Consider the following 17,682-nt stretch of genomic DNA (forward strand, 5'->3'; position numbering starts at 1 on the left):
TAGCCCGCCAGGCTCCTCTGTCCATGGGATTTCCCAGGCAAGAATACTGGACTGGGTAGCCATTCCCTTCTCCAGGGAATCTTCCCCATCCAGGGATCAAACCTCCATCTCTTAGCTGCTGCTATATGGGTTGAACATACTGTGTCACCCCAAATAAGCTGAAGTCCTAACCCCTCCACCCCATACCTGTGAATGTGACCTTATTTGGAAATGGGGTCTCTGCAGATGATCAAGTTAAAGTGAGGTCATTGAGGATAGGCCCTAATCTACTATGCTAAGGGGACATCTGGACCCAGAGACAACAGGTACACACAGAGGGAAGACAACGAGAAGACATAGGGGGACTGTCACCTACAAGCCAAGGAACATCTGAGGCCACCAGAAGAGCTTCTCCTTCCGTCACAGGGAATCAACCCTGATCTCAGACATGTGACCCTAGAACTGTGACATAACAAATTTCTGTGCCACCCAGTGGGTTATGACAGCCCCTGGAAATGAATACTGCTGTTCCATATAGAGCACGACCACTGCTGGACTTCCTTTAGTCAGGTTTCTGTTAAAACAAGACAGCATCACTAGGCATTTGCCTCTTCTCCCAAATGTGTGGCAGGAGAAACAAAACGCTCACGTAACTTGAATCTGTTTCATTTGAATGGACAGCCCTGATTGGATGACAAATCTGACCTGCTTCCATCCCACCACAGCTGCACCAAGGTACAGCTGTTTGTTTTCCGCCCACCATTAACCTCTGCTCTTTTCCTATTGGTTGCTCTTCTCATTGCTAACTTGCAAGCGACCCTTTAAAAATTAGGTACCGCGGACAAAGAATGTCCCCTGCCATATCAGTAAACAAAGGATGCTGTGGCCATCACGTCATCAGCGCCCAAGCTCCTTATAAATTTGTGTTAATTTTTGCTAGGCGGTCTAACTTCCAGCTTTAGATGCATTTTCTTAAGATTTCTTATACCAACTAAAAGATTTATCTCTACCTATTGGAAATGTTGACAGTAGCTCCAATGAAATCAGCAATTTTATCCATGTCAAATAAGCCAAGTGCAAACTGTAGTTTTTATCTCAAATATTAAATTTTTGTAAAATGCAAAATATTCAACATAGTGTATAAATAGATTAAAATCAGCAAATCTTACTGGAGTCGAACTGTCTCATAAATTTTATGGCATATATCTATTTTGTTCTCCAGCTTTTTGGAAAAAAATTCAGAAAATGTACTAAGTGCTCGAAATGTCATGATCTAAGATATAAAATAAAACACTGAAAAATAATAGAAAAACATATTTATCATAGCTGAAATGTTATATACTAAGCCCTCCAAAATTGAATACAATTTTGAATTATTTAGAGTTTATTTTAGTGGTTAATTTCAAGTAAATATATATATGTATCACACACACACACACACACATATATAAAACTAGACTTTCTTCACTCCAGAAATAACAAAAAATACAATTGAAAATGACATTAAAATTAAATAAAATAATATGTCATAATTTTAATAGTTTTAGTATGTAATGGAAAACTTTATTAAACATTGTTGGAGGACATAAAAGAAGACCTGAATAAGTGCAGAAATAAACATGTTCTGTATTAAAAAGCCCAAAATTGTCAATATCTTACTTCTCCCTAAATTGATGTGTAAGATGAATGCAAATATAATTACCTAGTAGTCAGGTTATTTCATAGAAGTATTCTACTTAGTATCAGTGAATAACTGAATTGGTTTCAGAATAATTTTAGAAGAATAGTAATGGGGATACTTAATAAATAGATATTAAAATGAACATGGGTTTATGGTAATTAAAACAACTTGCTATTGAATGAATCTCACAGGCATTATGCTAAATGAAGGAAGTAGTGTTCAAAAAGCTATTTCTATATGATTCCATGTCATTCTAGATCCAAGTCTAGAAAAGACAAAACAATAGGGACAGAGAACAGATCACTTGTACCAAGACCAGAGCAAGGGAGAGAAGGTTGACTACAAATGGGACCAGGGGAATTTGGGGGTTTGATGAAACTCTCCTATGTTACTGTGATGTTTACAAGACTATATGCTTTTGTCCAAACTTACAGAATGATACACTAAAGAGAGTGATTTTTTTTTCCATTTAAAAACTACTTTTGAAAAAAGCCTAATACTAGTACTAGAGTTGACTCACTGGAAAAGAGTCTGATGCTAGGAGGGATTGGGGGTAGGAGGAGACGGGGACGACAGAGAATGAGATGGCTGGATGGCATCACCGACTCAATGGACATGAGTTTGAGTGAACTGACCACAGAAATGTGTATGCAAACAATCTGAATGGCCTCGATGGTGGACTAGTGTAGAATGCAGGCCTGGACTGTCTCCTGGGGGTTACCACTTGGTCATTGGCTGCCATGCAAAAAATGTGGGAGGTCAGATCTTCTAAATTTTCAAGAAGTGCTAGACATTCAGATTTTTATATGAAATCTGCTTTGAAAGTGATGGCAATTAACTTCTAAATTTAAAAGACATTATATGGACAAAACATATTTACAAACTGAAAGCAACTGGTTCCGCTCCAGATGCTGAAATGTGATAACACAGAGGAAGGCTGGGCTGGGTCTAGGTGTCCTCCTCCAGGTCCCTCCACTGTAAACACTAGGGAGCAGAAGAGGAAGGCTGAGGTAGCAGCTCCGGAAACCTCCGTTATTTGCAGCCACCCCCTGGGAAAGACAGTAGCATAGTGCCTCCCTTGACCTCTTAGCCACAGGAGCTGATGGTGTGGTTCCTGGTTTGCTCCACCATCAGGAGGTGGTAGGTCAGCATGGGGGGAACAGAGGGCAACATCAGTCAAGTTGGGCCTCCCAGGCCCTGCTCAGCCGAGTGACACAGGAAGGGGACGTGAGGTGCTAGCTGAGGATGAAGCTGAGATTCTGGTCCTCCAAGACAAGCTGGAGAGTGACATCACCTCCTGTCTAATAATAGTGCAGATTTCCTGGATGTCTAGCTTAACACTGTCTAATCAGTAAAGGAATGGCAACAGTGATCTCCAACTCTCATGATAAGGGTAAGATCTGAAGGTAGCAAGAACCCACATCTTAGAACTTCGCAAGCCTTATCTCACTGTCTTTCACAACCACCCTGTGAGGCAGGCATCATCAGGAGACTGCTCTTGGCCCAAGGGGAAGCCAAAGTTGGGGGCAATCAGAATTTTTTTTTTGGTGGTGCCAAGGCACATGTGGGATTTTACTCCGACCAGGGATTGAACCTGTGCCCCTTGTACTGGAAGCACAGAGTCTTAACCACTGGACCACCAGGGAAGTCCCCCAGAATGGTTTGAGATGGTTCTGGGATATGCAGGAAGAACTGGAGAGCCAGAAACTGCAGGCCCTTTCTCATTCCCTGCATCCATGTCTGTAGAATCATTTCTTCACTCAATAATAAATCCTTACTCAACACCTCCGATGCGCTGGGTCCTCTTCCAGGTCTGGAGAACACAGCCGCGCACAGAGCCTGGGCATTACCCTCCCCGTTCCTCTGAACTATGACCCAGACTGGCCTTTGCTCTATTCTTCTCTGGCTGAAGCAGTGACCTCAGGCCAACTTCTGCAATTTGCTCCAGAGTCCCTAGTTGTTTCCCGGCTATTGGTCACTTCCTGGAATGTATGACCGTTCCAGGATTACACCACGTCATGTTGTGTTTGAGGCACAGAACACTGGAAGGCTCAGATCCAAACCCCAGCCATGCGTTAATTTTGACCTAGTTTTAAAATACGTTTCAGGCAGATCGATCCCTGTGGATGTCATTCTGAGAGCAGGGTGAGTACATCAGGATTCTCTTGAAGCAGGAAACAAAGCTCACCTGGTGGAGCAGCCAGTCTCCGGGACACGTGAGATCAACCTCTTTTCTTCTCATTATTTGTCCTTCATCTACATCTTTTTCTCTGATGCCCCCATCTTTTGGGTTCTGTGACTGAGGAGCAGGAACAGATACTCGATACATGCAGGACCGTCCCACCAGCTCTACAGGGCTCAGACCCCATCAGTTTATGTTCTGCAAGCAAACACCCTCTTCCATTGACTGTAGTTGGTAGAACTGTGTGCATGCTCAGTCACTACGCTGTGTCAGCCTTTTGCAACCCTACGGACTGCAGTCTGCCATGCTCCTCTGTCCATGGGATTTCCCAGGCAAGAATACTGGAGTGAGTTGCCATTTCTATCTCCAGGGGATCTTCCTGACCCAGGGATCAAATCCAAATCTCCTGCATTGGCAAGTGGGTTCATTACCCCTGAGCCAATTGCAGTACAACTGCAGTCCCCTCCACCAAAGATATGTCCAAGTCCAAACCCCGAGAAACCATGAATGTGAATTTACTTAGAAACAGGGTCTTTGCAGATGAAATTAAGATAAGTATCTCAAGATGAGATCATTAATTAGGCTGGGCCGTAAATCCAACTACATAGAAAAGAGCACACACACAGACCAAGGAGAGGCCACGTGAAGACAAACAGAGGCTGGATCTGTGCTACTCTGAGCCCAGGGATGCCAAGAATTGCTGACAGCACTAGAAAAAGGAGGAAGGCCTGAAATGGATTCTCTCTTGGAGCCTCCAGAAGGAATGAACCCTGCCAACACCCTGATTTCAGACCTCTGGCCTCTAGGACTAAGAAGAAAGTTTTTTAATTTTTTTTTTTTTAAATTTTGGCTGTGCCCTCTGCATGCAGGATCCTAGTTCTCCAACCAAGGATCAAACCTGCTCCCCCTGCATTGAGAGCTCAGACTCAACCATGGACTGCCAGGGAAGTCCCCAAAGTTCTGCTGTTTTAAGCCTCCAGGTTTGTGGGAATTTGTTAGGGCAGGTGAGATCAGAGACGGAGCCGCCTCCTTCTCTGACTCAGGACTACCAAGAACAGCGTTCCTGAGAGAGTAGCCTTCACTCCTTTCACCTGGAGTCTTGGCTACAGCTCTCAGGTGGCTCTACGGCACCCAGAGGCACCAAGTGTCTACCCAGCAGATGTCTATTCACCAGGAGAAGAGACCTGAGGCTGCCTGGGAGGTGCTGGGCTCCAAGGTTTCGAGAGGTGTGGGATCGACGTCCTCGTCCATGTCAGACGGGTCTGCTCCAACCTCAGCCCTCTCTTCCTGCCTGACCCAGAGGCTGCTTGCCAGTTGTTCTTCGGCAATTTCTAGCTCCTCCTCTGTGTGTAAAACAGCCACGGTTTCCCGGGGCAAGTGTGAAGAATAGAGTCCAAATTTGGCTTTACAACCAAACATTGCCTCGTACGGACTCTGCTGCAAGGAACCATCAAAGGCCTGATTTCTCACCATCTGCATGAATCGCAGGCCTTCGGTCCAATGACAGGAGTAGTTACTCTGCATCCAGGCACTCAGCTTGGTCTTGACATCACGGCTTACTCGCTCCAGGAAGCCCTGGCCTTGGCCAGGGTGGGACTTACCAAGGACAATCTTTAGGTCTGGCCATACCTCGTTGAGCTCATTAACAACCTGGTTTGTGAACTCCATGCCGCTGTCAGATTCTAACACGGTGGGTGGACCAAGAATTGTGAAAATATCCAATAGGACACTGACTACCTCATGGGCCTGCTTGGCTTTTAATGGCCGTAAAATAATGAACTTGGTTAAGTGGTCCTGGTAATACAAAATGAACTTGAACTCCCCATCAGCATTTGACTGCATATCAAGGATTTCAACTTGGCATCTGGAGTCATTGTCCTTACATGGCATGGGCTTGGGTGCAAGGCCTCTCTTGGGTACTGGGTTCTTCTGGTGGCACTGTTTACACAGAGTCAGATATAAGACAATGACTTCTTTGGTGACATTCCCATATTTGCCTTGCAGCTCCTTGAGCATGCGTGTCCGCCCGCCATGGCCAATATTGAGATGTGTGTCGTGAAGGATGTCAAACAGCTCTTCCTTGTGTACGTAATACCGTATTCGATCTCGTTCTCTGTGAGCAGCCTCTATGAGTTTCTCTGTGCCTTCCACAGAAATCACATCATATTTTGCTGCACGGCGATAATCACGTGATGACTTCTTCCCCTTCTCCTTAGCTTCTTTGACTTCCTTGATTGTTTGAAAGTACTTTTCTTTGGAAAATACCTTGCTGTTGTAACTTTTGCTTTCTACCAACTTCGTCACGCTGGTGAGAAACTTTTCTCTCATGGTACTTATCTCCGTTTCTGTTTCACTTGGATTTGAAACACGAGGGGGATCATTTCCAGCTCTCTGTGGTGTCGTGGAGAATTGTAAGAAGTCTCCTAAAGAGATGGAGAAAGAAGCGAACAAAGTTGAATTTGATGATATGCCACCTGGAAGACTTTCCCACCAAAGTTCCTCATAATTCTTTCATCTGATTTTTGAAGAATTGGAAGAAAGATACTAGAGTGCTGGTATAAAGCAGTAGCAGAATAAAAATACCCAGAAAGTCCACCAGGTCCATTCAAAACAAGAGCATGTCAACAGAATTTTATTTTTTAAAAATTCAATGTATTTGTTTATTTTGGCTGCACCTGGTCTTAGCTGCTGCACGCAGGATCTTTCATTGTGGCAAATAGGATGGAAACTGGACCCCCTGCAGTAGAAGCACAAGTCCTAACCAGGAAGTCCCGGGATTTTTTTAAATGATGACTCTTCCCTGTCAGTTGTACACACAGTTAGTAAATGAAGACTGAGTCCTTACCCTGAGGGACCGCGTTCTCGTAACTGTTCAGCATTATGCCTCTGCTGCAGTCCTTCTGAGGGGCTTCCTAATACTTCCAGTCTTTGGTCAGATCCTCAAATGTTGCTGCCTCCCCAGATGACATTATCTACTGCCACAGGGACTGCTGTGCCTTGGGGCCTGGGATGAGGAGCAGCTGCAGCAGAACTAGGGAAGAGACCATGGAGGTTCTGGGCCAAAAGACATGCCCACATGCATGACTGAATGTGAGCATGTGAATATCACACAGAAGAAAAGATAATAGGGTAGGGGAAAAGTCTCACATCCAGTAAGACGAATCCAGCTTCACAGTGAGGAAGAGGGATTTTGTCCTCTTGGAGAGTCTGCAGGCCTGGCCTGTCTTGACACAGGCCTGAGCTGGAGCCCAAATATTTTTTTTCCAGAACGAAGCAGAGTGTGCAACTGAACTTGAGTACTCCAAGGTAGGGAGACACTTCCAGGTACAGGTTTGGTGATTCTGAATAGAGGCAGCAGGGCCTGTTTTCGGAAATGGACAAATTACACCTGGGGATAGAGAGCTATATCAGGAGATTATCATGCCAAAGAGATACCCCAAATGGGGTCCACACACCAACAAGATTGGAGAATTCCTCCGGAAGAGAACTTGATACTCGGGTGTCTAAACCGAAGTTCCTTAGGACAACTCCAGGATATAGGATGTGATGAGGCCAGGGGAAGCCTTCATATGATGATCACAGGAATTCCAACAATCTTAAGAAAACAAGATCCCCAAGATGCCAGTCATCAGATGAAAAGCTGAAGGCCAGGGCAGAATCCTAAGAAGCAGAGAAAGATGGAAACATTTAAAAGCTCTGAGCAAGAGTCTCAGTTAAGCAAAGCTTGATTCCAGGTCCTGAATGTCCTCCACTAAAAAGACTTCGGATTTCCTTGCTTGGCATCATTGGTTAACTACGTGACATTCCTGATTCTAAAGACACTTCTGACATTGAAACTGCTGACTTAATGACAATTTTCTTTTCACAGGGAAAACAGAGACCCTACATTAAATGAACACATCCAGATTTTTAAAATGTGAAAAATATGCATTTTAGAATCAAAGAAATAGAATGTTTGTAAAATACTCTTTCAGCCTGAGCTCCACATTCTCAATGCAAATGGACATTTTAATGGCTCTGAAAAGTCCTTCAGTTAAAAAAAAAAGTTTTCATCCACTAGTCCCATATAATCACTGACATGGGGCTTTGTTTCCCAAGGATTATGTATTATCATCCTACAGTCCTTAGAAGACACTTGAAACCACAAGATGGTCAATGCAAACCAGGAAGAGCTTCTAGATTACTCACTGAAACCAGCATCCCTCAGAAACTGGCTGCTCTGGCTGAGGCCCTCAGGGAACTACACAGGAAGGAAAAGTCTCATCTCCATCCTATAAAAGAATGAAGATAGGTGAAATAATTTTTAATCAAAAGATGGAAAAATCTCAATCTTCAACATGTGAAATGGTCCTTACCCAATCCCATGAAATTCTATAGCTGGAGAGTCACATTTGGCTAACAGACATATTTTGGTTAGCCTACCTAGTGTTTGTTTTTTTTAATTGGATGAGTTACCTATATTTACAGACTGAGGAGTTCATTTAATAATCTAGATTTCTAGCTTTCTTGAAAAACGGGATGATCTGGTCACACTGGGAGCTGTTTGCTTGGCAACATCTGTCTTGAGTGGAGAGGCAGTAGCTCCTTTTGGACAGTCCACACTCTCAGGCTTCCCACAGTCTCTAAGCCAGCTACTAACTTTGTCACCTTAACTGCCCACCCCTGTAGTTAACTGAGTTTTCAACACCTGTTCTAAAGCAGAGTGAAAAAAAAAGGCCCCAAAGAAAGGCAGCCAGCTTCCTGGTGTGATCTGCCCTGGTGGGGTAACTGACAAATGAGCTTGTTCACAGAAAACTGGAAAGATCCTCCTTCCTCACTCACCTGTGAGTCTTTGCTTTGGCTGCCCCCGACCTGGAATGTTCTTCCATTGATCTTCCAAACCACACCCAGCTCAGGTCAGCATTCTTCCTGATGCATTGATTGCCATGTCTGTCCCTCCTCTGAACAGCCAGCACCACTCATTGGAGCGCTTTGCCTTTTTAGTCAACTGGTTCAGGTGTACACAACCTAGAAGACAGAGGCTGGGGCTTCTATCTCACTGTATCCCCTCAGAGGGCCCATGAATACAGAGTTGAACAAAAGAAAATGTCAAACAGTTGGCTTACAGTATAGTAGGGACAGTGCAGAGGTATGGTTGAGTCTAGGCTTGGGAAGTCGATTTCTGACTCATCACTTATTGAATAAGCCGAGCAAAGTTACTGAGGCTTCAGCTTCCACAACAGAATGGGGAGAATGCTAGTCGACATCACTACAGTTGTGATAATGCAGCTAAAGCACTTAGCACAGTGCCCCACACCTTAAACAAAACAGTTCAGTTCAGTTCAGTGGCTCAGTCGTGACCGACTCTTTGCGACCCCGTGAATCACAGCACGCCAGGCCTCCCTGTCCATCACCAACTGCCGGAGTTCACTCAAACCCATATCCATCGAGTCGGTGATGCCATCCAGCCATCTCATTCTCTGTCGTCCCCTTCTCCTGCCCCCAATCCCTCCCAGCATCAGAGTCTTTTCCAGTGAGTCAACAAAACAACCTCCGGCTTATTCCTGAAGACCTGGCTCGGGCATCAGGTCCTTTGTGCGGTCCTGAGTCCCAAGGTCTCCGCAACACCTCGCCCCGTTGCCCGCGGGTTCCTCTCGGCGGTCGGGATCCGCCTACTCCCTCAATTGAATGAAACAGCCAGGCCGGGGGAGGAGAGACGGATCTAGGGATTTTTGCAAGAGAGAGGGAGGACCGGAAGAAGAGATGAACCAGGAGCACAGGGTCGCGAGTCGCCTCAGCCCCAGCCCGCTCCACGGGCGCCGTCCGGGACCCTCCTGCCCACCAGCGCCAGCGGCTCGGGCAGCCTGACGCACCGGAAACGGCTCCGCGCCGACCGGAAGCCCCGCCCCCCGAGGGAGCGCTCAAAGATACAGGGGCGGGCCATATTCTAGTCTGACACGGTGAGGTTCCTGAGGTGGAATCCGAGGTGCGACGTTGGCTAAGGCAGACACCGACGCGGGTCTCTGGCGGCTGCAAAATTGGTCATCTACTTCCCTACGTTGTTGTTAAGGTTCCAAGATAAATAAATGCTGGCCTCCAGCACGGAAAGTACGTTTATATGCTTAGTCTAAAGTGAGGAAGGGCGGCGGCACAAGCGTTGCCAACAACCCTGCACTGCATCACTTCCTCCTCTCGGAGAAACTGCTTTTTAGGTGAGTACTTTTTGCCTCAGATTTTAAGCTAAAGATTTCTTTTGGCCTGACACCACTCACTCAACATCAGTGCAGAAAACAAGGTGGTAAAGGGGCCCTCGGGTATTTCGCTGCATTCCTATAGTGCTGCTTCCTGCTGTTAAAAAAAAAAATCACTGTATTAGTCCAATATTATTAGATGCTCAAAGATGGTTAAAAAGCCAGCTTTTTCCAAACGGTACTTTTCATTAGTGGAATCAAGCCATAAGATAAGGATGGTCTGCCCCTAGACACCTAACATCACCAGAACTTCCTTGAAAACTAACTAGGCCTTGTCCCAAAGCACCACACATAAAGACTCTTCATTTTAACAGTTTTTAATGAAAGCTGTAGACAAGATGACTTTATTCTTGCATCTTCTCAATTGTTTCTTCCTTATATTTGCCCTTTTCCTTTCCTACTTGGCGAGATTTGGCTTTACGTTCGAGGATCTTTTTGCGGTCTTTGTCCAGTTTTAGTCTGGTGATAACCACCTGCAGACAAATAAGAAAAAAAATTTTCTAAGCTTCAAACAATCACCAATACAGAACACATGGGAAGGTCCAACATTCAGTCCCCCACTTGTGGGAGTGGATTGCTTAAGTGCTAGAAATGATTCTTTACCCCAAACAAACCTGACTTAAATGTTCACTAATGTTCAGCCCACAAAGGAGAAGGCAGTGTGACACTGGTGGTTCTTCTCACACTTGTGAGAAAAATCAGCTGCTTCTACTGCAATATATTTCAACAATTCCACTCCTCTCACCCCAGTTTTATAAGCTAACTAAATCATACACATTTTTATTTCCACAGTATCTTTAGTCCTGTAAGTTTGGAAATTAAATGCAGCCTTCACACGTTTCAACCTGCAAAACTTTTAGGAAAATCATAGACCTTATTCCAACAGATTTGTCATTAAAGGTATCCAGATTATGACAGATTTTAGTGTTAGGAAGGAAGGAGAAGATAGCAGTGAACAAGGTCTGGGGATTCAGCATAATGACCAAAGAACAATCTCCACTACCATGGAGGTTATAGTTAATGAGATGAAATGCTGGAGGAAAGGGGTTAAATTGTTATCGATGTCAGGCAGGCTGCAAGAAAAGGGCTGTACCTAAACAGAGACCTGAGAAGGTAGAAGTGTTTCAAAGAGAACAGCCAATATTCAAGTCCAGAGGCGGAAGAACTTCCAAGTTTAATAGGTGTTTCTCAGATCTGAGTGTGTCTGAAGGGCTTGTTAAAATAGACCCCTTGTTCCCAGATCCCATGGACGGAGGAGCCTGGAAGGCTGCAGTCCATGGGGTCGTGAAGAGTCGGACACAACTGAACAACTTCACTTTCGCTTTTCACTTTCAGTGGCAACCCACTCCAGTGTTCTTGCCTGGAGAATCCCAGGGACGGGGAGCCCGCTGGGCTGCCGTCTATGGGGTCACACAGAGTCAGACATGACTGAAGCAACTTAGCAGCAGCAGCAGACCTGGGAACAGAATATACAATTCTGTGAAGCTGCCAACCAGCACACAAAGTAGCACAGTTACAGGAACAGCATAGAGGCCAGCAGACTAGAACACGGAGAGGGAAATCATCAAGTAGTAGCTGCTGAGTGAACTTTATATGGCTGAGCCTTCTTAGTTGTGGCATGCAGGATCTAGTTCCCTAACCAGGGAACGAACCCATGCCCCCTGCACTGGAAGCACAGTCTTAGCCACTGGACCACCAGGGAAGTCCCTGGAGGTGAGCCTTGTAGGCCACTCTGATGGTAACAAGCAGACAGGATTCTGGATATAATGTGACGGCAGTCAACAATCAATAACAACATGCTAGCCTAAGTAGTTGAGAAGGACAGAGCTGTCACACACAGTGTTGGTAGCAGACTAAAAGAGCAAGAGCGTTCAAGAATAAAACAAGCCAGCAGTTTAAACATGTTGGGTTTGATACTGATTAGATATCCACATTGAAATGCAAAATCGTCAACTGGATATTGAGGAGTTTGGAATAAGAGATGAAGGTAAGTCAAAGAGGGAGATCAACGGTGTCAAACACTACATTAAGTTTAGAAAACACTAAGAATCGGTCACTGTATTGGTGACCTTGACAGCAGCTGATCCAGTCCCGTGGGGTAAAAATAAGATTGTAGTAGAGTGGGAAAGCCCTTGCTCTTAGGAGATGCACTCTGTCGTGATGCTTGTAATCCACTGGAGGGGTAGGGAAGAAGAGAAAATGGTAGCTTTTTCTGAATTAGAATCCCAGGGATGGGGGAGCCTGGTGGGCTTCCGTCTATGGGGTCACACAGAGTAGGACGCGACTGAAGTGACTTAGCAGCAGGTGAAAGATAATGCAACAGATATATTAGTCTTTAGACTTTTGTGTAGTCTGAAGATTAGATTTATGGTGCCAACGCAAGATCTTAAAAAACAAACACCTCAGTATTTGAACAGGCACCAAGTGCATTTATTACCTTTTAAGAGACAGCAGTATTGGAGAATTCACATTGAAGTCAAGGACAGGAGAATTAGACTGTATCTTCTATCAATGAATCTAGTCTCTGAGCTCTAGATCTGCAAATGGCTTAAGACCTACTTTCCTTACAGCTTACTCAATTCTGTTTAACACACAGGGTATGGCCTCCATAGCATCTAAAAACTGTCCTATTTCCTAGATTTTAAGATCTATTCATTGTTAGATTGATCAATCAGCTTACCGATACTTTTTAAGGAAAGGTACGTTATATATACATACATACAGGGTAACTGTTAAAGACACCTTGATTTCAGGAAAAAATAGTACTGGCTTTAAGACTGATTTCCAGAACACCTAAAATCTATTTTTGTCAACTAGTCACATTTGTCAGCAATTGCTGTAATTTCTTTCCCCCATCTCAAGCATTCTCAAAAACACCCACCTTGCTGGGGTGAATGCCCACATGGACAGTTGTACCATTAGCCTTCTCCCGCTGCACTCGTTCAATGTAGATGACGTATTTCTTCCTGTAAACCTGGACTACTTTGCCAATTTGCTGCCCTTTGTAGTGCCCTCGTACAACCTAAATGCAAATTCAAAAATAACATATATACAGATAAAGGAACATTAAACTTGTAAACCAGTAAATCTATGAATCAGGTAAACCTCATTCCCTCTATCATATACAGGACCTTCCAATTTTGAAAGACCTAATGGTCAGTGGAAATGTGCCAGTAATTCTCTCTCTGGCTTCAACCAACCTGCAAGTAAACTATGCCTCATATAAATCTACAGTGATGGACGGTGCATCTCTACAACTGATGGGCCACCAGCAGTGGTGGGCTTGTTTCAGGGTTAAAAATGAGCAACAAGCCCACCTTGGTTTTTTGTACCAGTTGACAAGGAAACTGTCACTTCAAAGGGAACAGGCCACAAATATTTAAATGCACAACCTACTAAAAGGTCCTACTAAGTGCCAGAGCATGGGCAGCAGCTAATACTTCAGGAACAGGCCAATTCTCTCCCAAAGGTTAATGAACATCATTATTGTTCTCTCCTCGATGATCCTCAGCCAGCCACAGTGTTTCTGAATAGATGCTTCTTCCTAATCAGACTTTCTCAGGTTAAAATATCCTGGAAGCAGAAGATGGCCTCTCAAATCTACCAGCAATTTTAGCACCAGCACAGGAGCAAGAAACAGCTGTTCACGTCATGAAATGTTGGTAACATGGAAGCTGCTTGAAATCTTTTAATCACTAGCTGCAGGTTACAGCTAGAATTTATGAAGCTTTCACTTAACCTGTGCCCCCTGCATTGGGAGTGCAGACTTAACACCCAGACCGCTAGTTCCCTGGAACTTGTGTATCTGAATTTTGATTTAGACACAGAATTGTTTACTGGTTCTCAAATGCCTCTCTAATGACCACATACCCAGAAAAAGATAATCCCAAGCCAATGTTCTGGTTCCAAACAATCTTTCTTCTGTTTTATCACGACTGCATCTGATGCTTGGGACAACAGATTTTCACCAAAGAGTAATGGTGAAAAAAGCAGTTTACGTTTCAACCCATTGTCTGTTAATCAAATGCAGGATATTCTACAAGATTACCCAAACACAGGCACATACCTGAACTTCATCATCCTTTCGGATGGGCATGGATCGAACGTTGTACTTCTGTCTTAGCTCTTTAGAAAGAGGAGAAGACATAATTTTCCTGCGAATGTGGGAAGGCGCATTGAAATGCCTTTTTCGATTCTTGCTTCGGTCAGAAGTCACAAAGGGATTGAACTTCATTTTGGCTAAATAAAAAGTTAAAATAGGCGTAACCCGTAAAGGACCAAAATCTCACTCAGTTTACAAACAAGTATCAGAAACAGTTTCATCTTCAAAGTTTACAATGCTCACAAAACCTGCTTGGGCTGAATTGCTTTACTGGGATCTTTTAAATTACTTAATTACAGAATAGAAGAATTTCCCATAGCCCACAGACCTTTTGGAATTAGTATTTTTGTTTACACTCTCAAACTCCATGTGTTAGTCGCTCAGTCGTGGCCGACTGCGACCCCACAGACTGTAGCCTGCCAGGCCCCGCTGTCCACGGAATTCTTCTAGGCAAGAACACTGGAGTACCTAACCAGCCATTCCCTTCTTCAGATCTTCCCGACCCTGAGGTCGAACCTGGTCTCCTGCATAGCAGGCGGATTCTTTACCGTCTGAGCCACCAGGGAAACTCAAACTCCATAATTACCGCGTAAGGAAGCTAAGATAGTGCTTATATCTCTGTTCGTTAGGGTAAAGGGGACTTGACAACTCAATTCAAACGTATTACCACGTTTTAGAAAAACCAATCAACGTTAATCTACGGAAAGTAGCCCGAACAGATTAACTCTCCTCCCAAATGAATGAAATCAGGCCCTATATCCCGAACCTGGAAAACGCACAGAACTCGGGTCCAGAAAGTCTTCCAACGGCCATGCGAGGCCTGAAAGTTTTACCAAGAAACTACCCGAGACCATTCTTTAGGAAACTATTCTGCCCAGACTAGACACCATCGCCACAGGCTCTCTCCCCTTCAGCTCCCGTTTCCAAGCCTCAAAACCCTCTCTCCTCCTCCTTCCTCCGGCCCGGCGGCCCTTGAGCTTAGGAGAAAAGCCAAGACCATCCTGGCCCCTCTCCCTGGTTGCTACTCGGCAGCCGGAACAGTACTGGGGCACCCCGGGTCGAAAGTCACCGTGCCCGTGAACAGATGGCTGCGGATTATACGCTTTGTCCCGGGAAACTCTTACCCGCCGGCGCTTCAGCGATGGCCACAGAAGGGAAGAGATCGGCAGGCTGCTTCCGGTTCTGTAAGTTTCCGCAAGATCTCGCGAGACCGATGTTTCTAGAGCAAGAGAGGCGGGGAGTTTGAACGCGGAGAGGAAACTGGGAAGACATCGATGACCAGCGCCGTCTCGTGGCTCGGAGGGGAACTACGAGGGACTGCAAAACTTCTCCAGGTTCTGGAACCTCCGGTGGGAGTCCTGGATTCTGCAACTGCGTCCTCTGGGAACGGTAGTTCCCAGGCGAGTGGTGGGGGCTGTTCGGGGTCTTACTGCTGTGGAGGGTGTTGAGGAAGTGAGCGGCCCCAGGGACCTGTGTCCCTTCACTCCCGAACACCAGGCGGGAGGATCCTTTCACCGGGAAAAGGCGGGTCCTATATTTGACCGCCAGGTGGCGCTGGGACTCCAGCTATCTGGTCACCTCGGTTACCTGGACATCCCAGCAAAGGCCGTGGCCTGTCGAGTATTCGTGTCGCGTAAGCGGCTCCAGCCCGGCGCGTGCTGCCGCTTGAACACAGCCGAATGTGCGGACTCTTTCGCGGGGCCCGCCAGAGATTCGGCTCCCGTCAGCGAGGGGTATTCGAGGACTTGGACCACGAGTCCGTCCCCATAACCCCGGGAAATAGGACTGAATCCGGGTTTCTAACGCGCTCCCAGGTGATGCCGGGAGTGCTGGTCCGAGACCACACCTTGAAGGAGCGCTGCGTGAGGAAGCCTCTTCACGCTGAGAGCTGTGCCCTTTTCCTCATTTTACCGCTTGCTTTCATTCAGTTCAGGATCTGATGGAAGCAGGGCTAAGGGGTGCGCTCCCCTGCAAAAGGATTGCAGTGCAGGGTGAACTCCCGCCGCGCGTCCGGCCGCGCACCTGGTAAGGGACCGGTTTCTGTTGAATGAATAATGCAGGTGTCATAGGAGGGGAAGACACGCGTTACATGATGCTTAAGACTTAGTGAACTTGCAGAGTCCTAGGGGCACTCACTGCATTTTTAACTCCTTTAATCCACCAAAGAGTATTGTAATCCTGGTATTATTCCATATCACAGATGGGGACACTGAGCCGCAGAGAAGTGAGAGGAGCTTGTGCAAGGTTATACAGAACCCGTAGGTTAATAGACAAACCCCTGAAGACTGGCTCCTTCTGGTAATTCCCTAAGCGGGCCTGATTTGTAAAAACCCATTGGGTCCCGTCAGAGTGAGAAATCATATCCTTGAGGGCCCACAGTGGAGTCAGTTAAGATTGTGTTGTTTTTGTGTTTTTTTGGCTACACCTGCGGCATGTGGGATCTCAGTTCCCTGACCAGGGATAGAACCTTTGCTCCCTGCAGTGGAAGCTCAGTGTCTTAAGCACTGGATCACCAGGGAAGTGCCAAGAACATGTGCTTTCATGATTTAAAAGTAGTTTTGTTCTTAAATATGCTGTGAAGATACAGTCCAGGATTTTATTTGTAATTCAAAAATGTAGGGAGAGCAGAATTCCTCTGCTGCAATTCTTTTCAACAAATGTTCATGGAACATCTTTTATGGGGCCAGCCTAGAATTGTACACTGGAGTCACAAAATGAAACTAGTCGAAGTTCTGCCTTCAGGAAGCTCACTGTCTAGGAGGAGAGAGAAACAAGGAAATCAACCACCTCAGAAGCCCAGAAAAGTGCTCACTGAGCCCAACTGCCCTTAGGTGCTTCTGTGCTTGGAGAACAGAAGAGGACTCCGGGGTCAGGGAAGACCTGGGGTGAAGTCACCCTTGACTGACTTTTGAAGAATGTTACAATTAGCTCCTCCTGTTGATGTATGGCAGAAACCAACACAACATTGTAAAGCAATTACCCTCCAATTAAAAATAGATAAATTAAAAAAAAAAATTAACCCCTGGAGGCAGTGGGAATAGCTTGAGGGAAGACATGAGGTGTGAAGTCCATGACACAGTGTCTCCAGGAGCCAGGTCCTTGTGGTTGGCATGAGAGGCATTCAGACAAGAGCCCATGGGGTTCTGGGGTTGAGCTGAGTTTGAGTTGCGTGTGGATAGTCATGGGAGCCTCTGAAGGCTCCTGCCTTCCTACTTGCCTTCCTTTCTGGTCTCTACTGTCTTACCCCCTTCTCTTTCTTCTTATCTCTTCTTCAGGTCTCGCCATCATCTTCCTCTCTTCCCACCAAGGTCTTCTCTGTTTCTTCAGCCTCCCCATCATTCTTCGCTGTCGTCCAACCCTCTCAGGCCTCTTTACCTCCTTTTCTCCATGCAACACAGTCCTTGTAATTAAACTTCAGCCCACCACGTGGAAGCATAATCCCTATATACAGTATGAAGATGGGTGGAAATTGTACCCACAGAGGAAGATGACTGCTCGCCTAGTTATA

At 45.6% G+C, this 17,682-nt stretch overlaps 2 protein-coding genes across 2 annotated transcripts; both read right to left on the bottom strand.

The window, feature by feature from the left end:
- Positions 1-1,379: 1,379 nt before the first annotated feature.
- KRABD2 (KRAB domain containing 2) lies at positions 1,380-10,241 on the bottom strand. Its single transcript, XM_088828887.1, has 4 exons — positions 8,664-10,241; positions 8,031-8,113; positions 6,688-7,502; positions 1,380-6,265 (listed from the first exon to the last, which is right to left on the bottom strand). Exons 3-4 carry the CDS (start codon positions 6,719-6,721, stop codon positions 5,010-5,012), a joined length of 1,290 nt encoding a protein of 429 aa, XP_088685013.1. The 5' UTR covers positions 6,722-7,502; positions 8,031-8,113; positions 8,664-10,241; the 3' UTR covers positions 1,380-5,009.
- A 130-nt stretch (positions 10,242-10,371) lies between these two features.
- RPL26 (ribosomal protein L26) lies at positions 10,372-15,393 on the bottom strand. Its single transcript, XM_055406840.2, has 4 exons — positions 15,299-15,393; positions 14,139-14,311; positions 12,954-13,094; positions 10,372-10,545 (listed from the first exon to the last, which is right to left on the bottom strand). The coding sequence occupies exons 2-4, from the start codon at positions 14,304-14,306 to the stop codon at positions 10,417-10,419; spliced, it is 438 nt and encodes a 145-aa protein (XP_055262815.2). The 5' UTR covers positions 14,307-14,311; positions 15,299-15,393; the 3' UTR covers positions 10,372-10,416.
- Positions 15,394-17,682: the final 2,289 nt, after the last annotated feature.

Source organism: Moschus berezovskii, chromosome 20, assembly GCF_049115385.1.
Source record: "Moschus berezovskii isolate FMDL1 chromosome 20, NW_MosBer_1.0, whole genome shotgun sequence".
NCBI classification, from domain to species: domain Eukaryota; kingdom Metazoa; phylum Chordata; class Mammalia; order Artiodactyla; family Moschidae; genus Moschus; species Moschus berezovskii.

Excerpts from the sequence above, each read along its gene's own strand:
- KRABD2 (XM_088828887.1), bottom strand. The coding sequence starts at position 6,721 with ATGCTGAACAGTTACGAGAACGCGGTCCCTCAGG. Across the intron at positions 6,266-6,687 it reads CGAGAACGCGGTCCCTCAGG|GAGACTTCTTACAATTCTCC; the intron begins GTAAGGACTCAG and ends CCATCTCTTTAG.
- RPL26 (XM_055406840.2), bottom strand. The coding sequence starts at position 14,306 with ATGAAGTTCAATCCCTTTGTGACTTCTGACCGAAGCAAGAATCGAAAA. Across the intron at positions 13,095-14,138 it reads GAAAGGATGATGAAGTTCAG|GTTGTACGAGGGCACTACAA; the intron begins GTATGTGCCTGT and ends ATTTGCATTTAG. Across the intron at positions 10,546-12,953 it reads TGGGCATTCACCCCAGCAAG|GTGGTTATCACCAGACTAAA; the intron begins GTGGGTGTTTTT and ends ATTTGTCTGCAG.